General features: G+C 39.2%; 1 protein-coding gene across 1 annotated transcript in view; it reads left to right on the top strand.

Annotated features, from left to right (window-relative positions):
• The window catches only part of LOC144253298 (von Willebrand factor A domain-containing protein 8-like), a 57,062-nt gene extending 50,787 nt beyond the window's left edge, over positions 1–6,275 (top strand). Inside the window, exons 7-9 of the mRNA XM_077795199.1 lie at positions 1,723–1,821; positions 2,618–2,856; positions 5,441–6,275. Of these exons, the coding sequence (XP_077651325.1) occupies positions 1,723–1,821; positions 2,618–2,856; positions 5,441–5,549 (447 nt within the window). The 3' untranslated portion in view covers positions 5,550–6,275. The remainder of the gene's footprint in view (positions 1–1,722; positions 1,822–2,617; positions 2,857–5,440) is intronic.
• Positions 6,276–24,233: the final 17,958 nt, after the last annotated feature.

Raw genomic sequence — 24,233 nt, 5'->3', positions numbered from 1 at the left:
TGTTTTTCTTAGTCTCCTATCACCCCTCCTCGAGATCCTTTGTTGTTGCTGTGCTGGTCATGGCACCATACAACTTTAGTCATCTGGTCCTTGACAAAGGTGCCAAAAATCACACATTGGAGAAAGGACAACCTTTTTCAATAAATGGTCCCAGGAAAATTGGTTATCCATATGTAAAAACATTGAACTAGACCCTTATCTCTGACCCTGCACAAAAAAATTAACTCTTTATGGATCAAATACCTATGAATTAGATGAAAATTCTGCAACTCCTAAAAGAAAATATAGGGTCATAGGCAATGACTTTCTTAATAGAACCTCTAAAGCTCAGAAAATAATGCCAGGAGTTAATAAATGGGATAGCATTGAATTTACAACCCCTATGGAAATCAGTATGGAGGTTCCTCAAGACTAGGGATGGAATCACCATATGACCCAGCTATACCACTTCTTGTTATTTTTCCTGAAGAATTAAAGTCTTGCAGTGATATATGCATACTCATGTTTGTAGCAGCACATGTCACAATATAAGCTATGGAACCAGCCTAGGTGTCCATCAATGATGAATGGATAAAGAAAATGTGGTATTTTTACACAATGGAGTTTTATTCAGCCATAAAGAAAGAGGAAATTGTGTAATCTCCAGAAAAATGGATGGAATTAGAAACCATCATGTTAAGTTAAATAAACTTATTTAATGTTTAGTTAAATAAATTCGTGTTAATAACCATTGTGTTAAGTTAAATAAACTTAAAAGACTGAGAGCCACATTTTTTTTTCTCATATGTGGAAGCTAGAGAGGAAAAAGGAAAATAAAGGTGGGATTGGTCTCCTAAAAACCAAATGGAGAGTAGTAAAGGAATGAGACTAATGAGTGAGAGGTAGGGAGGGAGGTGGGACGTAGTGGGGAGTGATATTGGCACAATTGTGTTGTCATATTATGTGCAAATATGTAACAACATATCCTATCAATATGTCCAACTATAATCAACCTATTAAAATGAGGAAAAAAGAAATACAAAAAAATCACATTTTTGGATCTGTGATTTTTAGCTCAAAAACTAAAATTACATTTGCTTAAAAAAATTTCAGGAGTAAATGTACAATTTACATATCAGTTTTCTACTCTCAGCATCCCACCAATAAAAAGAGGATATAATAGACAAACAAACAATAAATCAATAGTTCAAGTGATTTGATTAGGCCCTTATTACCTCCCTTTCAATTAACTCAAACCAAGTAAACTTAATTATATCTGAAAGTTCATTTTGCCATTAAGTTAACATTATCAAGAGTAACTCCCCATCCTACTTCAATATCCTGCCCTGCTTACAGGAAGAAGCTTATAAAGAACAGGTGCACTGGGGCATGGGATCTTGAGGACCACCTTAGAATTCTGCCCATCATTGTTTCTATGTGTGTGTGTGATTGGAAAAAAAAATTCTCCCTGAAAGTTATGAATGGAATTCAGGGTAGTCCCTGAAGCCCTCATCATACTTTCCACCTCCTCCAGAAAGCAAAGATCACAAAAGAAGGTGGATCCAAAATGAGGATCTGTCTGCATTTCAACTGTTGATAAATACACATCTGCTTCTGTGCATTTCTTAATGGCCAAATATTGAGCAACTTTGGACCATCAGATTCCAAAGAGATAGAAATGCAGAGGCTCAGTGATAATTCTCTAGTGGACAATGTTTTCTAACTCTCTGATTCTTTGCATAGTATGACATCGCTGGACACTCTGGAGATGACTACAATATTGCACTAGTTTCAATTAACAAAATCCCCAAGAACAACAAACAAAGACTAGAAATTCTAAAGGTAAATATGTTGTTATCTCTATACTGTGAAAATTTCTATGTGATTAGCTAAAGACTATATAAAAAGATTCACTGAAGAAGCAGTAGATATTAGAAAGAAAATGATGTTCTGTTTCACAGACTTTCAAGTTATAAACAGAAAACACCCATGAGACCTCAAACCCTTTTCTCCATCATCCGAATTTGAATTTACTCTGTGCTATTTTTAGAGTACTCAGTATTGGATTGAGATTATACATTTCAGTATTGCATTGGGATTCTGTAACCTGTGACTCCTCATATATGCTACATGTTCAGTAGAAGGAAAAGAATGATCCCTTGTAGAGTACTAATTTATGCTTTTCTTAGTATCTTCTAATAATAAATTTAATTGCACATACTTCAATCTGCAAGAAAAACATGCATGTCATGATTTAAAACAAATTTCCTCCATTGCTACTGATGTAAGTACATATAACTTTATTGGAAATTTAATCCATTCCTTATTTTCACCCATGTGATACCAATTCTTATACTTTCTTACATCTTCTCACTTTAAATGGAAGCTTGAATTTTAAAAGTAATTGTCAACAGTAATAGTTTGGAACATTTCCTTCTTTCTAACAAAAGTCTACCAAATGCAAATATTACTGTGTACTGTTGTTACTCTGATGTGCAAGTTAAATAAACTTGCTCAGAAACCTGTTACTGACTTGTAAAAATTAGCTTTTATGCATTCTCACAGTCAATAGAAAAACCATCCTGTTTGTTCAAAGAAGCTTATCACCCCCAACTTTTGCTTTGACTCTTACCTCCAGACAATGCATGCCCACTCTCAGTTCTGCATGAGTGGAGACCACACGTTAATGGGGACAGAACATGCTATCAAGGAAATTGTCAAAGAAGAGGCTGATGAATACTTTGTCATAGTCTTAAGTGATGCAAATCTGTCACGATATGGAATAAAACCTGCCACATTTGCCCAAATCCTTACAAGTGACCCTCAAGTAAATGCTTTTGCCATTTTTATTGGATCATTGGGTGATCAAGCAACCAGGTAAGTGTCATCTCAGGACACTGCAAAAGGCAGGCATAGATAGAATGAGTGTCTGTGTTTTAGTCAGCTTTTTTGCTGCTATGACTAAAAGATCTGACCAAAACAATTTTAGGGGAGGAAAAGTTTATTATAATGGACTCATGATTTCAGAAGTCTCAATCCATAGCTCAAGGTGAGGCTGAACATCATGATAGAAGAGAGTGGCAGAAGGGAGTAGCTCACATGATCAGAAAGCAGAGAGAGTCCACTCACCAGAAACAAATATATACCCCCAATCCCTTCCCCATGCCCTACTTCCTCCAGCCACACCCCACCTGCATCCAGATACTACTCAATTAATTCCAGTAGGCGATTAATTCACTGATTGGATTAAGGCTTTTATAACCCAACCATTTCTTCTCTGAACCTTCTTGCATTGTCTCACACATGAGCTTTGGGGGGACACCTCACATCCAAACCATAATAGCCTGACACAGGCAATCTGGTGGAATGAGCACCATGAGGGGAACTGAAGGTCATATAGGAAAAACAATCTAGAGATGCCACTTAAGAGTTTGCAGTCTACCTGAGGAGATGTGATGTTTTAGCTTATGTTTAGAGAAGCAATCATAAATTTAAATTTAAATTAACTGTTTTTTCAGATTATGTTTAAACTAACAAACTAATTATCAAATTGGTTTGTTCATTAATGTTAGATAATATTTTATACATTTGGTATCAAGGTCCCAAGCATAGTCTAATCAGTTTGTGTCCAAATCATATTCAAAATAGTGAATATGTTAGTTTTCTTGGCATAAGACAAAATGTGTATATTTGTGTCTAAGTATTTTATATGTAGACATATATATAGACAGACAGACATATAGACATACATACATGTATCTTCACATACTTGCTTCTCTAATAAGTGATATAAATGTATATATATATATGTGTGTGTGTGTAAGTATCCACATATATGCCTATGTATGTGTGTGTGTATTTATACACATGTATCTGCATATGTGTGTATGTGTGTGTGTGTGTGTGCGAGCGAGCGCGCACGTGTGTGTCCACTGTTACTAGGCAGACAAAGCAGATGAAACACTTGGAAACTAATTAAGACACCATATATAGTTATATTCTACACTAAATATGCTGAATGTTCACTGAAGAAATTTATGGTCAAACAATAAATACCACTGAGGATGATCTGAAAGGAAAGATCTGGGTAAACTTTCATAACTTAAATGTACTTATCTTTTAACATTTATCTTTTTGAATGACAAACCAAAATACCTCATATTTCTCTACATATAATATTTATAAAAAAACAGAAAACACAGGTAAAGGTTTATCTGCTAAAACTAACAAAAAAACAAAACTAAACAAAAAATCTTCCTGAGCCCCAAAGGTCCTGTCTTTCCTATTTCTCCTCTTTAACCTGTCGTGCTCTGTGATTCACAGGCCATGAACTAGGAAAGGTTTTAGTATCCTACATGCTGACATCTTCCATCACCTTGCTACAGAATTACTGAGGAAGGTAAAGAAGAGACAATATTGTGTCATCACCATCACTTTAATACAACTGACTTTTATGCATTGGCACTTTGCATCTTCTAGAACCTCCTTGTCCTTGAAAGCAAACCATGCTTTTTCTAGTCCTGTTTTTCACAGCACAGCCCAGTATTAGGCAGATAAAAACACTAGTTGAGCTGAAATGTTTACTACTTTGTCTTCTAGTAAACAGATCCTGTTTGAATACTTAAGGAAGCACAATAATACCCTTGTGATTTCCTAGGAAAATGGTCCAAAGCCACTGGCAAAAGATATGTTGCAGAATTTTCTGGTTTGCCAGGCATGCCAAATGGATGATACTACACAGGATGGCTGACTTTTATGAAATGTCAGTCCAAAACCAGACTCCATTGCCACAATGCAAAGAGGCATTCCTTTGAAAAAAATTGTATCTTGTGGTTTTATTACCTTCAAAAATGTTCTTTTGTTCCAAGTAATAAGTTAGTATTTTTAAAAATTACTGTAAGCTTATATAACCTCAGTATTATCAAAGCAGCAGTTGGAAAAACCAGACTGCATTACACATTTGTGTGAGTTGGAGCCAAAAAAGGAGAGGAGGGTAGAGAGAAAATAAAACCACTCAGGATTTGGCTGGGCAAAATTCTTGGAGCCCTGTTTTCTAGAAGGCAAAGCATTTAGATGTCCAGTATGAGGCCAACACATTTGCTGAAGCCAGGTGAGCTAATTCCAGTTGGGTCCCTAGGGCTCTGTTCTACTAAGGAAATATACAATAGCAGAAAATAACAGTCATGAAAAGGAGAAAATTTTTTCCTTTCCACATCCACTCGTTTTCTTACTGCAAAGACCTTCCTTATGGTTTATTGCTTTTACTCTCTCTCTCCCTGTTGCTCTTCCAGGCCTTTCATTGTTTAGTGACAGCCAGTTAAATTGCAGGCAGTAAGCAAGGTATTAGAAAGTAAAAACTTCCTTTCCTAAAATCCCACTTGGATATGATTTGCCAGGGAGGAAGATGGAAAGGGATCCTCAATTTGCAATGGTAACTTTCTTTTCCTTCCCCTCCTGGCAGGCTCCAGAAAACCTTACCAGCCGGCAGGTCTTTCATTGCCATGGATACCAAGGACATCCCTCAGATTTTACAACAGATCTTCACCTCCACAATGTTGTCAACTGTTTAAGAAATGCCCTCCACTGGCATAACGACCCAGGATTTAAAACAAGAAAAAGGAATGTTCTAAAGAGAAGACATCTATAAAGCAAACCCATGCAATGACTATATAATTCTAGCATTGCTTGCTTCTTCCTACACTGACTCCATGATCAGGATTCAGAAAAGCAGCCAGAAGCAGACTTGTGCCTGTAAATCTGCAGCCACTGATGGGTTTAGAAATCCTCAGTGGGAGCAAGTTGACCTTCACATTATGCAAGGTCATGGTTAAAGGAAATTGTCATGAGAACTACAGTGTTTGGACTGTTTCAAAAACCTGAGAGGTAAAGAATCCTTGCTTTTGCCTTAACATATCATCTGTCACCTAAGATAAGAGAAACAACCCCATCACACTGAAACTCTGAGACCACGTTCTGACATTGGGATCAAGTCTGTGCAAACCCCAACCAACATGCTGCTGTCTCATAATTATTTTTATTTTCTCCCTCCTCTGGATTGTCTAGCAAACAACAGTTTTATAGTATTTAACCCACTGAAAAGACCCTCCAACAGCAATATTTTATAAAAAGTTGGATTTTCTCAATAATTCCATTTTCTTGGCCAAAGCCAAAAGAAATCAGAAGATCCTTAGAGTGCTTGATTTCCTAGGTGACTTTTAAAAGGCTCTTTGAATAACAAAGAACAAATGTCTTGTTCTCCCTGCCACCACATGGAAGAATAAAGATACCTGTGTGAAGTTCCTGGTTCTTCTTGTCCTTCTAGTGCTTCTCAAAAGGTTCACACTACACTATTTTGGTGTTCAAAGCACAATGCTCAAAATAACAGTTGCTTGTAAGAGGTTATCTATTGAGAACATTCATATAAAATTACTTAATACAACATAAAAGGCATTATATTTGAACTACATGGTGATTGGGCATTTCTTTAGCTGAAAGAAAGCGAGGAAGGGGAAGAAGGAAGAAAGGGAAGATTCTTGAAAACTAAATTCTTAAAAAAATAATGATAATGTGTCAAAATGCATTCTACTGACATGTATAACTAATTAGAATAAAAAAGAATCAAAATAAATTAATTAAAGACACAAAGCCTTAGAGAAGCTCAACTCAAGAAAATCAGCCATGCTCAGAGGCAAGCAGGGACACCAAGTGGGCTAATGCTTATGGCCCCTCTCACCCCATACCTCATGCTGCTGCTTATAGACCTGCATGTATATCTTGCTTCTACTGCCTAATTCTCATTTTTTTAGTCCAGTATCCTTTCTGTAACTGGTCCACATTCATAGAGCCATTTTCTTTTCCCTTGTCTTTCAAAAACCACATCTAAACACATTCACGCAATTCAGAGGACATGGAGCACTGCTGGGAGACATTTCTAACTTCTCCTACCTTCCTGGGCACAGCAGTAAAGCTGAGGAAATGCCCATCTGAATGGCAGCTTAATTCCAAGGGATGCCCCTTTGCTAGTAGGTTCCTACCTCATAAAGCCTTTGGAAGTTAAATCTAAGAATGATTAAAGGAACAGTCTTTTACCAAATTCTCTCCATGTATAACTACTTGAGTGAACAAAAGTCATACTTTTTAAAACAAGGAAAGAATATTCTAAAGTAATTTAATTTCCTCTTCCCAACTAGTCAGATATCCTTTGCAATTGTTGTTTAAAAAAAAAAAAGGAAGAAAGAATGAAAATAAAAAACAATAGAGTGCCTGGCTTTTCTTAGTTTTTTTAAAATTTTAATTAGGTATATATGACAACAGAATGCATTTTGATTCCTTGTACACAATTGCAGCACAATTGTACATGATGTAGCATCGCACCATAATGTGCAGTCATACATGTACCTAGGGTAATGATGTCCTTCTCATTCCACCATCTTTCCTACCCCCATGCCCCCTCACCACCTTTCCCTCCCCTTTGCCCCATGAAAGTTCTCCATTTTTACCATGTCCCCCCAATTACAGATCAGCATCCACTTATCAGAGAGAACATTCGGCCTTTGGTTTTTTGGGATTGGCTTGCTTCACCTAGCACGATATTCTCCAACTCCATCCATTTACCTGAAAATCTGGCTTTTCTTAATTTGTATTAGGGAAGAATGGTGGAGGAGGGAAGGGGGAATAAGATGGTTTGTTTTCATTTCTTGCAATACCTAAGAACTATGTGCATTTATTATTAAATGCCACTGTCCAGATATGAATTCTAAGTAGCCTTCTTCTCAGAACCTCCAGGGCAGACTTCTGGGCTACCCAGCCACTGACCCTGGCCCTGACTAGAGCCCAGAGTAATGACAGGTCAATAGAGAAATCCTCCATACATGGAGCAACTTCATGATGTGGCTCTTCTCTTTAACTTGTTTATGTTTTTCCTTCTTGAAAATGAGCTAAGAACCTTCTTAACCAAGATTACAAGTTGGGTCGGTGATGAAAGTTCTGTGCTGTGCAAAAGGAGCCCTCAGGAAGGAGCTTGCACATTTTCAAGTCCTTCTGTTGAAATGGTTTGCTCTGTGACAAAACAGGAGTTTAGGAAGGAGGATCAGAATTAGCCCAGCCTTGGTTGAGGTTGCCTGGGATTCCTGGTTGGAGGTCAGGGCTGTCAAGTGTTTCCACCCTACACACAACCCAGTAAGACCCCAGATACATATATCCCTAGAAGACTTGGGGGAAAAAATGATTGGGCCCATATTCCCAAATCCAGGTAAAACTATCCTTCAATAAGTCACTTTACAAAGTCACTTCACAACATGATTTGTGAAATGGAATGGGTGAGCAGATGAACAGATGGGTGGATAAATAAAAAATTGCCTGGGCAGGTAGATGAGTAGAAGAAATAGTCTACACTGTTTAAAATACTGAAGAAGAAAGGAGATTACCAGGATTCTTATTAATATCCACACTAATTATAGGATAACAGAGGTGGAGTCTCAGCTTTAGCTCAGGCAGGAATGCTGCCATATTTGCTGGAGTGGCACCATAGGCCACCCCAAGTCCATCCACAGGAGAGATAAGGAGCCACCAGGAAAGAATTTCACCCAAGACATACAAGCTTGATCCTATTATAAAATCTTGAAGTGGCAGGGGCAAAAATGGTTGTGTAACACTGAACATGAACTTGTGTCCAGGTCAGCCCTGGTGTCAAGCAGACACCCAGGTATCTCTGCCCAGAGGACACAGTAACATTTTTCTAGATGAGCCTGAGGCGGTTCCAGGACCCATGCTGCCCAGCAAGGCACAGAAGCTTTGACAACAGATGTCAAGTGTATGGATATTGGATTCAAATCATGTCTCTTGTTCTAACTAGTTTTCTTTCCTAAGGAAGTTTCTCTTGTTTTCTTTTTTTTTCCAATATTTCATACTGAAAAATATATATCATAAAATTCATTCTTTCAAAGTGTACAATTTAGAATATAGTTTGGAACTTTTTATTTTAATTATGCAAATATCACCACTACCTAATTCCAGAATATTCTCATCAGCCCCCAAAGAAACCCATACTCCCTAATAGTCACTTTTCCATTGCTCTTCTCCCCAGCCCTCAGCACCACTAAACTTTCTAACTCAATGGGTTTGCCTTTTCTGAATATCTCAAAATATATGCTTAATACAATATCAGGCATTATTTGCTTCTTTCAATTGTAATATTTTTAAGGTTCTTTTTTGTGCAAATAATATTCAGTTGTAAGAATATACATTGTGTTTATCCATTCATGAGCTGATGGGCTGGCTGGCTATATGATGATTCTGCTGTGAACATTATTATTTGTGGACGTGTTTCCAGTTCTCTCAGGTATATAACCAGGAATGGAACTGATGGCTCATATGATACCTCTATGTTTAATTTTTTGAAGAACTGTCCAATCTGTTTTCCAAAGCAACTGCATCATTTACATTCCCACCAACATACAAGGTGCCAATTTCTTCACATCCTCCCTAACACTTCTTTGTCTTTGTGACTAGAATCATCCTGGTGCATGGGAAGTGATACCTCATTGTGATTCTAATTTGCATTTCCTAATGACTTAGTAATAATAAGCATTTTTTCAGGTGCTTATTGGTCAGTTGTCTATCTTCTTTGTAGAAATTTTTATCCAAATCCTTCTCCCATTTTAAACTATTGTCTATTTATTATTCAGTTTTAAGAATACTTTATAAATTCCTGGGCCGGGCGCCATGGCTCTGCCTGTCATCCCAGCAGTTCGGGAAGTTGAGACAGGAGGATCGCGAGTTCAAAGCCAGCCTCAGCAAGGACAAGGTGCTAAGCAACTCAGTAAGACCCTGTCCCTAAATAAATTACAAAATAGAACTGGGGATATAGCTTAATGGTCAAGAGCCCCTGAGTTCAATCCCTGGTACCAAAAAACAAAAAAAGAATTCTTTATAAATTCTCAATGCTAGACCATTATTGCATATGGTATTCGAAAATACTTTCCTCATTCAAAAGGTTGTTTTTGTTTGTTTTGGTTTGGTTTGGTTTTTTTTTTTTTTTGGTACCAGCAATTGAACATAGGTGCACTTAGCCACTGAGCCACATCCTCAACCTTTTTTTTTTTTTTTCTTTTGAGACAGGGTTTTGCTAAGTTAATGAGGCTGGCTTTGGATTCATGTTCCTCCTGCCTCTGCCTCCCCAGCCACTGGGATTACAGGCATGCACACATGCTGTATGTTCACTCTCATGGTGATATCCTTTGAAGAAGTTTTTAATTTTGATAAAGCCTAATTTATCCATTGTTTTCTTGGTTGCTTGTTCTTTTAACATCATATCTAAGAAGCCATTGTCTAATCCAAAGTCAAAGATTTATGCAAACATTTTCATCTTAGAATTTTGAGATTTTAGCTCTCAAATTTATATCTGTCTCATTTTGAGTTAATTTTTATATATGATGTGATATAAGGGTCAAACTTCAAAAATTTTCAGTTTCCCAGCACCAATTAATGAAAAGATCATTATTTTCCTTTGTCAAAAATTAGTTGACCAGGGCTGAGGTTGTGGCTCAGTGGCAGAGTGCTTGCGTACCATGAGGCAAACCCACAAGGCACCAAGGCACTAAGTTCGATCCTCAGCACCACATAAAAATAAAATAAAGATATTGTGTCCACCTAAAACTAAAAAAATAATTTAAAAAAAAGAGTTGGCCATAAATAAATGGGTTTATTTCTGGACTTTGAAATTCCAAATGCACACATATGCCCTTGGTCTGTGCAACAGAAGAGTCTGATTTTCAACTCTAAATCTCAATTCCAGGTTTCCAGAAAATTAAAGATTTGACTGGCTCTGTGTGGGTTTATATTTTACCACGTGTTCAGCTGTACCAGAATAGTCCAGACTGTTGGGACCACCCCTACAACAGACACTTGAGGGATGGCATGCAGGAGGCAGAAAAACCAGCAGCTGTGTAGGATATCTGCCTTGTATATTCCTTGATGACAGTCTTAGAAGATTCAGTTTAAAAGTCTTCCTAATTTAGTAGTCCCTAACCCTAGTGGTTCTGTTTCTTATAGTCATCTGATAGAGCTTTAGGATCACCCAGGGCAATACATACTTTTGGGTACTCTGATTCAGTTAGTCTGGTGAAGTGGTCAGGGGTTCATATATTAGGAAAGAAACACTCTTAGGTGATTCTCGTGTGAAATTAGATTGAAAATAACACACTGTATTAAAATGTTTCTTGTGCTGTGGTAGATACAGGGATTAAAGAGAGAGAGAGAGAGAGAGAGAGAGAGAGAGAGAGAGAGAGAGAGAAGCATTAAACTATAAACAAAAGAGAGAGAGAGAGAGAGAGAGAGAGAGAGAGAGAGAGAGAGAGAGAGAGAGAAGCATTAAACTATAAACAAGTGATGATCCATGACCCAAGGAAATAGTGAACAAAAGAGCTATGGTAGGACTGAAGTATGGTCCTTCATTTCTTGATAGTAATGAAGGTTGAGTCACCCTTACTATAAATTTACAGGTGGGCAACACCTACATCTCAGTTACCCACCTGGCTGTTAGACTCCTAAGGTCCAGACAGCATGCTGGCTCCGGAGATGGCCCTAGGAAACTACCACAGCTTAAGGTCTTTTTGTTTGATTGTTTTTTGTTGTTACCAGGGATAGAACCCAGGGATGCTTAACCACTGAACCACATCCCCAGCCCTTTTTATTTATTTATTTTTTTTTTAGAGAGAGAGTCAGTCTTGCTGAATTGCTTAGGCTCTTGCTAAGTTGCTGAGGCTAGCATTAATTTGCAATATTTGCCTCAGCCTCCTGAGCTACTGGGATTACAGACTAGCTCCACTAATCCCAGCTCACTACTTAAGAGTTCTTAGCCCCCATATCTGAGCTCCAATGAAATTCAATAAAAGATGAGACATACTGGCAGCTGAAAAGAGAACAGTCCAACATAATTGACACCCAGCAAGATAGAAATGCTGGCAAAGTGACCATGACAAAAATCACTGTCCTCGAGTAGCACAAGTCCAGTGGGAAAGGTGGCACACATTTAGTATTCATTTTAATAAGAATGAATACAGGGCCCTGGATAGGATTAGACTATTAAGAGAATGATACCTGAACCAGGTGATACCTGTAGGGATCTTAGTGAGAAGGAAAGAGAAAACCTGACAAGAGCCTCCTTAGCCCAGGTATAGTTAGTTGGCATGTACTTTGCGTGATCTTCTCAGTTAAGTCTCCTACAAAACCTGTGGTTGGGGGCAGGTGGCTTGCTAACTTTATGGGATACATAAGACACTGACTGACATTTTAAGTGCCCAGGTTCATATAGCTGATGGCCATAGGAGCCAGATTCCTATTCAGTTGAGTTTGATCTTAGAACCCTACTGGTTATTTCTGACCAGTAACTGCTTTTACTACAACATAAGATTCCCAGGAGAGGCACACTTGATGTGGGGAAGTTAGAGAGAAACTTCCTGAAGCCAGCAGTGTTTGAAAGGTGAGCAGGAAGACACGTAGGGTAAAAGAAGCAGCCTGAGGATTGCCAGGATAGGAATAGGACTGGGGTAGTGTCTCAGTCAGGCCCAGACAAGAAATTGGAACCACAGTAAGTCGATTTAATGTGCGGGTCACTTACAGAATTTTTGAAAGGGCAAGGGCAAGTGAGAGATACTGAGGAACCCAGAGATCAGCCACTGCAGAAAAGAGAGGGCTCCTCCATCACAGCAGCCTGGAGGAAGGGCAGCTGAGGCTGGTGCTGAACTTTTTTTGAGGGTCTCTGAGGCCCAGCTCAGATATGGCTTGAACAGCTATGCTGTGTGTAGCCTTCTGAAAGAGACTCCTTAGGGATGATGCTCAAAGTTCTGAGGGCCCTCAGATTATGTTTAAATGGTTGTGAATAAGTTTTTCTAATCCTCTTTTCTCTAAACAAACTTGGGTGTTCCCTTCACCCCTTGGACTAGCTCTATTTCATTTTTTAACAAACTAGTTAACAGAATTAACTGAATTTGTCTGAAAATTTTGTAGTGGCTCTCAGTGTTTTGGTAGTATTTTAAATTCCATCTAGTAAATGACTCCTGGCAGTACAACCAAACAAGTGTTTTAATGGACCATGGAGTAAATGATTATTTGAGAGAACTTTCTCTCCCCCATGATGTAAATAGTTTATAAGCTGGTTTGACTATTAAATACTGTATAAATTGATAATTTATGTTTTTTGTACTTCAACAAATATGTGACTATTGCCCCAGTACATGGCCAGTAGGAAGACACCCCCCACAGTTTCTGGGAACCCTATGCTGTAGAGAGCTGCTCCCAGGGGGCTGAGCAGGAGTCCAGTGGATGTGTAGAGGCCAAGTCCTGCTATGGAAGGGCCCTGTGGGGGCTGGGCCAGGCTGATGGGCTGCACAGTGAGTGCCAAGGATAAGGTGGTGGCTCAGGGCTCTAAAATTAGCCACAAGAACCTGAAGGGGGATGAGGGTAAGGCTACACAGGAGTTGAAGTTCCTGCTGTTAGGTGAGGCCACGTACTGGCACCCCTGATGTTGGCCCAAATCCCAAAACAAGGGCTTCAAACTCGCAGGCTGGCTCTGGGCCCCACAGCTGGGTTTGAATCTGGGACAAGCCTGGTCAGGACCCCCAAATAAGAGTAGGGAAAGTCTGAGCAGCTCTCTATAGCATATGGTTCCCAGCCACTATGAGAGGTGTCTTCCTGCTGACCATGCACTGAGGCAATAGTCATGTATTTGTCAAAGTTCAAAAATCATAAGTTATCAATTTATACAGTATTTAACAGTCAAACCAGCTTATTAAATAATTTACATCATGGGGGAGAAAAAGGTCTCTCAAATAATTCTAGGCCACACTAGATCAGACTCTCCTATTATACCCCAAATCCCCAAGTCAGGGCAATGGTGCCTTAACATTAGCTATCCATACCCTGCTTGACCATTCACCCTCAATAACCAGCCTCACAGAGTCTCAGAACACCATGCCCCCACTGTCATTCCATTCTTCCCTAGACTTGACACAAATCCTCAGGACCCTATGGTGTATCCACCCTCAGGCTTCATCTCTTTCCACCAAGTGTTCCCTCTATTCCTACTGAACATGAGCATCCCCTGGGGCTCCTTCCAGGCCCCTACTCACTCCTTCCTTCAATTTTCTTCCCCCTATCCTTACTCTGGAATCTATATCCTCCACTTTTGCACTCTGACCCCAAGGAACCCCTCAAGTGGGAAACTGTTCTTGAGCCCTCTACAGCAGGAACTCCTTCAGAGCCCCTGCTTCTGGCTAGAGGCATCACTCCCCAAAACTGGGTTAGGCAGGCCCCCATCCCCCAGCTATGGCCTTTGACCTCCTATAAATTTTCTCCCACACTGTGGCCTTCCCAGATTCTACCAGGTGGGTTCTGCTAGGAGGAGAGGAACTAGGGGCTGGAAAGGGCCTGGGCTGGGCTAGGCAGACCCCACAAACACAAACACACACACACACACCCCTCAAAGGCGTGGACTAAGATTTCACTGGTCACCTTGTGGGAGGAGGCCAGACTCCAAGCTTCCCTGGAAGGTTTTGCTCCAAGGGAATATTTCCCAGTTTCCAAGGCCTGTCTGGGCCATTGATGGGGAAGTCTGGGAAGTAGGAGGGAGTATGGACAAACAAGACGAGTGTCGCTGCTAGAAGGAGTCTTAACAAAGTCACTTTCTGAAGACATTTCTGATTTTTTTTAAAAAACAAATGGGCATTTACAAGACATGTTATTTTCGAATGCTTTCATACCTCTCCAACCTCTCTACCACTAGAATGTCTAGATGTTGCAAAGTGTTTTAAAAGGTTGGGGGGAAAGTTGAGAAGGGTTATGTTTGTTTGTTTTTTTACACAAAAACCTTCTACAAATGGCGGAGGGCAAACCAAAAGGTGGGGGAAATTCCGGTCCTGGAGCTGCGTGTTCCTCTTCCTGTTCTCTCCGGAAGGATGACGCCCAGCGTCCTGAGGGCCGCAGACCAGAACCTTGCTCACCTTCCAGGGCAGGCCTTTGACCGGCCTTGTCTGGAGGAATTAAGGTCTCCTGGAAGCTGCATAGAGCACCAGCGAGGAGGGGAGACAGGGCCTGATTGGCGCCGCTGGGCATCTAACGCTGGCCTTCTTGGGCCCTCAAAGCCCCCGAGGCCTCCATGGCCTTCAGCAGCCACCCTTCTCCCCGTGCTACATCTGCCGCCTCCCGAAGGCACCGAGGCTTGCATGGCGCCACGGGCCAGTGCACTGTCCATGTGTTTCCTCAGTTATGTTTTCAGTGTATTTCCTGAGATATTACTTGCACACCATTCTCATCCTCTTCTGCCACTGGACCCCAATTACACCTGTGTGATAACATCCCATATAGTATCTCAAATCTTGGTCCCCCCACCCTCACCCCAACTTCCCAATTTTTTTTTTCTGGGTTTTAGTTTAAGTACTTTATACTGATTTATATTTAGGTTCACGTATTCGTTCCTCAACTACATCCAGGTTAATGTTAGGACCATTCAATGGAACCTTCACTCCTGATCATAGTGTTCATTTCTAATGGATATTTTTTTAAAGTAGTTTCTGTGACTTTACTGATGAAATGGACTCCTCATCTCTTGCATGGTATCTAATCCACTTCTTAAATTATGCCTTTAGCCTTTTTATTACCTCATTTAAAACTGTCTGTCTAGTGAGTCTTCACATGTTGGTCACCTCTAGGTCTTCCTTTGTTGACCCTGGGGTCACACTCTCCTGCTGCTGTGTGTGTCTAGTGGATATTTTATTTAAGTAGTGGCAGATGTCCTTCTTTTAAGCTGCTAAAAGGAGGTGACCAGGGTGGGGAGGAGGCTGAGTCAATTTGATCTCCAGTTGAGCTAGAACTGGGCTTTGTTGCTTCTGTTTTTTGTGTTCTAAGGGCTATTTCTGCTTTAAAGCTCTGTTGTGCATTTTTAGGGTTAATGTAGAGTTGTCTTGTTTTCTATTCCACTCCTTTAATGATTAGTCAATGCTCTGACATAGTATCTTTTAAATAGAAATTTTTAGGTGTCAGATTTCTTAACTGATTATATTAGATGTCCAGTAGAACTTTCTGTGATAAAGAAAGTGTCCTATGTATGCTTGGATCAATGTGATAAGCACTAGCTACATAGGAAGCTATGGAATTGAATTTTTAATATCAATCTAATTCAATAACCATCTGTAACTATGGGTCATCATAATGAGTGGTACAGATGGACATCCTTTGTATATTGTGAAAGCCATGATGAATATTTAACACACTTGTTCATGCTTTTTATATGTATTTCTACTTTTGATACAAAAGATGTCTGGCCCTTTTGATGTTGACATTATATGAATCTTGAAATTTGAGTTTGGGTTCTTTATAAAGAACAAAACTTTGTGAAATGTGAAAAACTTTGGATGAGCAGTTACCTTTGTAAACGAATATCTATGCATTTTCAAAAATCAGTGAACTATGTGATCTAGTTGTAGGAGAAGCCCCATCACAACAACAATCTCACTTTATTTCCTGAGGCTTTCACACACCCTGCTGTATAGATGTTCTAGAAGTTCAAAGACAAACCAGCCTGACAAGACATGCATTATTAAACTAACAAGGTATGAAGATATAAGTAGAATTCAATACAATTCCTAAATCATGTCTGCCACACCTCCCCCACCCTCCCATACCTGTTAAGATATGTTTGCCATTTCAGCACTTGACAGAAGGACCAGGAGGTAGGCTGGGAGCAGGACACTGAGTATTAGTTTGGTGCCACCACTAAATTAGTCAACATACCTTTGTAAAACTGTTTTACTAATCTATAAAGAAAAGTCACCTGTTGCTAGATTCTGAAATCTGTATTATTTTAAGACCAGAAGGAATCCTTTTGGAGGTTTTTCAGTTTCTCTTCTGCCTTTAGATAGAATTGTTCCTGAAAACTTTTCATCATTATTTATATTAATTATATTAATGCTTTGAAATCACAGTGGCAACGTGATTGGTTCTTGTTTTTCCACTTTGGGGATAAGATAAATGTTGTTGAGGGAGAAAATGCTCATATGTGTGCTATTTTATCTTTCTATGTAGCTGGACAAACTTGCCAGCATAAGAATGCTGAGGAGCAAGAGAAAGAATTCCTCTTCTGAACCTGAAGACTGTGTGTGCAGGCTATGACTGCTCACCAGCATCTTCAGACATGATGGGAAACGTACCAAAGCCACTGTCAGAGAATGAAGTCCTACAAGTTTTGGGTTTTTTGTTTTGGAACCAAGGATTGAACCCAGGAGAGTTTTACCACTGAGCCCTTTTATGTTTTATTTGAGTGTCATGCTAAGTTGCTTAGGACCTCACTAAGTTGCTGAGGCTTGCTTTGAACTTTATATCCTCCTGCCTCAGTTTACCAAGCCACTGGGATTACAGACATATATCCCTATGTCTGGCATCCTACAACTTCTTTTTTTTTTTAAGAGAGAGTGAGAGAGGAGAGAGAGAGAGAGAGAGAGAGAGAGAGAGAGAGAGAGAGAGAGAGAGAGAGAGAGAGAATTTTTAATATTTATTTTTTAGTTCTCGGCGGACACAACATCTTTGTTGGTATGTGGTGCTGAGGATCGAACCCGGGTCGCACGCATGCCAGGCGAGCGCGCTACCGCTTGAGCCACATCCCCAACCCCCCTACAACTTCTTAAAGAGATGATGGTAAGAATTTTAATTCTCTATAAAATGAGACAAAGTCTAAGGTTTAGGTGCTATGCATGGGAACTCTTAGCATATCTCTTAGCACAACTTAGGTTTCATAGGGTGATTTCAAATATCATTGAAGATAGCCCTTTAGCCATAGATTGCTTTGGGGACATAAAAATAAAAATCTGAAGAAAAGCATCACACCAGTTTCTCCAGAGTATCTATACTCTATATCAACTGGTATATCTCCAATATATTATCTAAGTTGTCTGAGTTTATTTGATGTTTAGGTGGTCACAGTCCTCTGATTTTTGCATTAATTGTGTTGGTTTTTTTAAAAGTCTTATTTTATTCCTTTCTTAATTTTCAGTATATCCATATTCATTATGGTTCTGCAACAGTTATGTCTATAAAATTAAACTCCTTTTGAAGTATGGACTCATTTCTGGTTCAAACTAATTTGACAATAACTTAACATGTTAACTATATTCAAGCCATTTACTAAAAATGAATGCTAATTTAATTGAAATAGACTTATGCACACATATAGTTCTATTTCCAATTTGCTTATCTCCTAGGATTCCAAACATTTGAAAAATTAAATTGACTAAGAAATGCCAGAAGGTAGTATTCAGTAATTAAGTTCTTTATAAGTTTAGTGTAGGAAGAAACTAGTTTTTGACATATCTAATTAACTTCCGTGGAAATCACAATATATAGAATATTATATTGTTAGAAAAATTTAGTAGGCATGGTGAAGGAGGCTAAGTCTTAACTCAGGATAGGATTTGTGTAGGCAGAGGAGAGAATAGTATTTTGAGATGAAGGAAATAACAGTAAGCAAAGGTGTAGAGCTAGATTGAATACAGCTCCGTGGGGACCGGTGAGAGGTCAGTAAAATTAGATTGGTGCTGATAGCCATTACCAAGTAGGAATGATGCATCGAAATTTTCTTGTCAGCCTACCCCATGTTGCTTAGAGGAAGGACTCTCCATTGTGGAAATGGGCTTGTCTTAGACTCAGGTCATTTGCAGTGACATTGCACGTATGCTTGAGTAAGGTGACCTTGCTCAAGGACCAGGGTGGATCCTGGTTTAGGGCAGATCAGGTTTTAGGGAGTATCCTGCTCCTTGGGTTTAGGGCGGTTCCAGGTTTAAGGTGTACCCTGCTGGGAATAGGGTGTATCCTGCTGCCTCAGGCATGCCCGCTCCTTGAGTTCCCCTTCCCATTGAGTTCTACTGGACACAACATCTTTGTTGGTATGTGGTGCTGAGGATGGAACCCGGCTGCAGGCATGCCAGGTGAGTGCGCTACCACTTGAGCCACATCCAGCCAGACTGTGGCAGATTGGAATAATAATTTGGGGCAGATTAGGAGAGGATTTTGTGTGTCATTCTGAGGAGTTGTTTTTTTCTGAATCATGATTTATTCTGTTTGTTATTTTGTGTATTGTTTTGATCACCTGATCAATTTTTAAGGAAGTTACTTCATTCACTATTAAGAGTGTAAGATGTGCATGAAATTTGAGAAATGGGAACAGCTAGTCTTATTGGTTGGCTGGAATCAGTGATTTATTTGCCATTATGCTGCCTTATTTTCTATTCATCACAAGCATTTGTGTCCAGGAAGCTTGAGAAGACCCAAAAAGAATCAGAGCTTAATTTGTGTCTCCATAGGGTTTTCCCTTATCAATGATCCTAACTATTCATCACTGGGTGTATATTTTTAATGAATGAACCCTAGGCTATGCCAGATCTTGATGAAGTGCTAGTTTTGGTTTGTTAATCACATATGTGTAACTCCTTCTCCACTCTTTTCACACCAGGAGTTGATATGTTTTCTGTGAAGAACAAAGAAAACTTTTTGCTAGCCTTTGCCTCTGTTGTTGAGGTTTGTATGAAGTAAGCTCTCTCTAGTGTACCATTAGGAACTCAGGATGGTAAAGTGCCATTTTCTTTCTCTCTTCCATGCACTGTAAATGGAATCACTTACCTTAATAACCTGTGAAATTTTTGAAATGGTACTTTTATGGATCATTTGTGACTCCTTAAATTTTTTTGGTCACCATAATAGGTGTCACATGAGTAAGCAGAGGAAGGAGCCTATTGATGTTAAACATTTATCACATTTTATTACCACACACAGTTAAAAGGAAAAGTACCCAGAAACTACTGTATATAATTTATATTATTTTTGTTGTTGTTGCTAGTAGGCAGAAAAGGAGGAAGACTGTCAGTTTTAATATGATGTATGGGGCAGATGGAAATAGAATTTTTGAAGTATTTGCAGAACACTTCTTTGATAAGTGGGCCAGATCACTTATTAAACAGGGTAGGGCTGAGGTAGGCTGTCCAGTATCCTAAGGAATAAGTCTGTCCCTACTAAGGTGTGTTCAAAAATAAGGAACAGATTCTTTTCTTCCCTTACTCTGGGTTCTTGAATATATCACAATTCTCTGAAGGGAAAATTTGCTGTTGATTCCAAAGCTGAAGACTAAGAAGGATCTTTTCCTCCTCTGAATGCCAATTACTGATATTCCTCAGGGTTTTCTGGGTCCCACACTTTTTTTAAACAAATTTGAGATTGTTTCTGAGAATTCTAGACTTCAGCTGGCATTGGTTTTTTCTTGCACATATCTATAATATTTTCATTAATAAAAACTGTATTGAGAAAGCCACTCTGGGTAATGGGCCAGGTTAACCTTTTGGCATTTGCACCCATGGAAGTTTCATACTATCTAAAATGTGTGCAGAGGTCCTTTGTTTTGGTGTTATATAGTTTTAAAAATAATTATTCTTTTTAATTTTTTAAAGTGTTTGTTCTTTTTAGTTATATGTGACAGAGTGTATGTAATTTGACTTATTTATACAAATCTCTTATTAGGATCCTGGTTTTTTGGTTGTACATAATGTAAAGATTCACTGTGATATATTCATATATGTACATAGGAAAGTTATATCAGAATCATTCCACTATCTTTCCTATATCTGTCCACCATCCCTTCCTTTCCTTCCCCTTTGTCTAGTCTACTGAACTTCTGTTCTTCCCCTAATCCCTTTATTGTATGTCAGCATCCACATATCATAAAGAACTTGATTTTTTGGGATTGGTTTATTTCACTTGCATGATAGTCCCCAGATGCATTCATTTCCCAGCAAATGTCATAAAGTCATTCTTTTTTATGGCTGAGTAATATTCCATTGTGTATATATACCACATTTTCTTTATCCACTCATCTGTAGTAGGGCACCTAGGTTGGTCAAAATATTTATAATTTGCTTTGTTTTGGCACTGGGGATTTAACCCAGGAGCACTTAACTAATGAGCCCTTTAAGAAATATTTTAATTAGAGACAGAGTCTCATTAAGTTGCTTAGGGCCTTGCTTAGTTTCTGAGGCTGGCTTTGAAATTGCTATCCTCCTCCCTCAGCCTCCTGAGTTGATGGGATTACAGGTATATGCCAGCACATCTGGCAGTATTTAATTTTTATGTGAAGTTAAAAAACTTTGTTTTGAAGAATGCTTCTTTTCCCTCCTCAAGACAGTCCTTTGGAAGACTGTACTGACTTGATGACTTAATAAATGGAAGTACAGCGTAAGACTTGAATGTTTGTACTCATTTTGTTTTTACCTAGGAAATGGTTTTACTGGGTCTCTGTAATAGTCTAATTTCTGAATGCTTTCCTAGAGTAGTGATACACTTTTCGTTCTTCTTTTTAAGGGCTTTTCCCCCTTTTGTATTTTGGTCAAGGTGAAGTTTTAGCCAAAAGTCCATCTTGGTTCCTTTGTGGATCTTAGGTATGTGAAGTAGTTGTGTTCATGATTGACTATACAGTTGATTGCTGAAGTCTGTTTCAGAGTTTTTTTCTTGTACTCCTTATAGATACAGGTAGGTTTGAAACTGACTTGTTTATTTCAAGTTTTGCCTCCAGTTCTAGCTCTCTCAGCTTATTTTTTCCTGACCCTGGATAAAATTCCAGATGAGTCCCACAGCTTTCCTGCTGCATTCAGGTAGCAAAAACCATGGCTTAGGATAAATAAGTCAGTTTTCTTCCCCCAAAAGCAGCTGTTTTTTTTTTTTTCTTTTGTCAGTTTGTTCCACCTGGAGCCCGCAGGAGACTGCAGGTGTGTGTGTGGGTGTGTGGGCCTGATTCTCATCCTTGCCTTTCTCCCTACACTCTAGACTGAATCTGTCTCTTCCAGGATTAGACAGGAGCACCTTGGGGTGCTATGTTAGTTTCTTATTGTTACTGGTGCAAATTACCATGGTTTTAGGGGTTCAAAACAACACAGTGGATTGTAATTGTGTAGGTTAGAAAGTCACCTTGACCTCACTGGTTCTGTGGGTTTCTCAAGGCTGTTAGCTAACTAGGCTCCTAGTTCAGGCTTTGTGAAGGATCTTCCAAGTTCATTCAGTTGTTGGCAGATCCAATTCCTTGCAGTTGTACAAGGATATTGATGTTCCTGTTTCCTTGCTGACTACTAGCCAGAGATTGCTTTTAGTTTTTACTTTGTAGAGGCCTTTCTCCTGTCCTTGTGTGCCTGTTTCTCAGATGCATTGAATCCATCTCATGCTTAGAATTTCTCTGACCTCTTCTGATGTTTCAAACTTCTGCCTCCATTTAGAGAAAATTCTCTGCTTTAAATGGTCATATTAGATTATGCTCACCCAGATGAATCCAGATAATTTATCTATTTTAAGATTCATCACATTGATTATATCTGCACCGTCTATTTTGCCATATAATATATAACCTATTGTTATGGTTTGGATGTGAAGTGTCCCCCAAAAGTTCACATGTGAGATGGTGCAAAAAGGTTCAGAGGAGAAATGATTGGGTTGTGAAAGTCTTAATCATTGATTCAGTCCTCTAATAGGGATTAACTGAGTGGTAACTGAAATGGTAAGGTGTGGCTGGAGGAGGTGGGAATTGGGGCATGGCTTTGGGTATATATTTATATCTGGTGAGTGGAATCTTTCTCTGCTTCCTGATCTCATATGAACTGTTTCCTCCCACCACACTCTTCCTTCATGATGTCTTGACTCACCTGGAGCCCCAAGAAATGGAGCCGGCCTTCTAGAGATTAAGACCTTTGAAACCATGGGCCTTCAAATAACTTTTCCTCCCCTAAAATTGTTCTGGTCAGATCCTTTAGTCACAGCAGTAAAAAAGCTGACTGAAATACCTATTTATAGGGTCCGGGAATTCGGGCAGTATGCTTCTTTGTAGGGGCCATATTTCCCACGTCACTAGTGACTTCTCCTTTTTGGCTATTTACCCTTGTCTTCTGTGTGTCCAGTCCTCTGTTGGGTGATCTTTTGGATACAGTATTTCTTAGATGGCTTATGCCAGAGTCTTCCCTGGGATATATATTCTATTCTTGGAAGCTAATGATCTGGTCTTCATCGTGTTCCCTCCAAATCCTGTCTTTTACAAAGAGTGGTTTACTCTTGATGTTTTCTACAAATACCTTGAGATTTTTACAGCTATTTTGTTTCAAATACTTGTCCCTCTAACTTTAAATAGCTTTCTATTAATGGAATCCTCTTTTGCAACATGTGACAGTACTGACCATTTTCACTTGCTAGCATTTCTTTATTTGCTTTGGAAGTATAATGATGCTTCTTTCTCTCTCCTGATTTTCATCCTTTCTGGCTGGTTCTTTCCATATTTCCTATACTATCTGTCCTTTAATTTCCTTTGGCCCACCAGTCTTACTTTATCCACTCTGGTTTTCTCTGTACTCCTTCTGGAGGATTGAAACCCTTCCAGGTTGTAAACTATCCCTTATATTCTGATACCTTGCTGTTTCTCCTATAGAAGAGTAGCTTCAATCATGCTCTTTAAAAGATGCTAAACCTCAACACATAAGAAATGAAATACATCATGTGCCTTAAAAGCAATATATTTCCATTTCTACCTTCCTTAGCTCCCTGACTGGAAAGCCCACACTGAAATCTGAGTCATACTTGATCCCATTAAAGCATTGGTCACATCCATGTACTTCTCTGTCCTTATTAGCTCTGATTATATTTCTCCCCTGCTATCACTAAAGCTCTTATTAACTCTTACTGGGGTATTGCAGTGGCCCTCCTCATTCATCTGAGTCTCCTTGATAACTCTTACATGTTATGTCTTAGCCCAAATATTACTTTTCCTTAAAAGCTTTCCATCCCCTTCCAGATTGAAGCACTATTTACCCTGCTTCTCAGAGCTGCTAAGGTTGATTCATGAGTCCCTTTTTGAATTCATCATTTAAAAAATATTTGTCTCCCCACTAGATTAACTTCTTGCACTATCAGAATCCTCAACAAGTGACTATTGAACCAAGTGCAATTTCCTAACTTTTAAGATGTGTAAGATATTGTATTTCTTCTCCCTCCCCCTCTTTTGGTACCTCGTGTAGAACCCAGGGATGTTTAGGCACTGAACCACATCCCTAGCCCTTTTTATTTTGAGACAGGGTCTCAATAAGTTGCTTAGGGCCTTGCTAAGTTACTGAAGCTGGCCTAGAATTGCAGTTTTCCTGCCTCCATTTCTCTAGTCACTGGGATTATAGGCATGCCCCACCACTCCCAGC

The sequence above is a fragment of the Urocitellus parryii genome, chromosome 2, assembly GCF_045843805.1.
Source record: "Urocitellus parryii isolate mUroPar1 chromosome 2, mUroPar1.hap1, whole genome shotgun sequence".
In the NCBI taxonomy this organism is placed as follows: Eukaryota; Metazoa; Chordata; class Mammalia; order Rodentia; family Sciuridae; genus Urocitellus; species Urocitellus parryii.
Note: the sequence above shows the minus strand (reverse complement) of the source record. Positions and strands in the feature narration are given on the sequence as shown.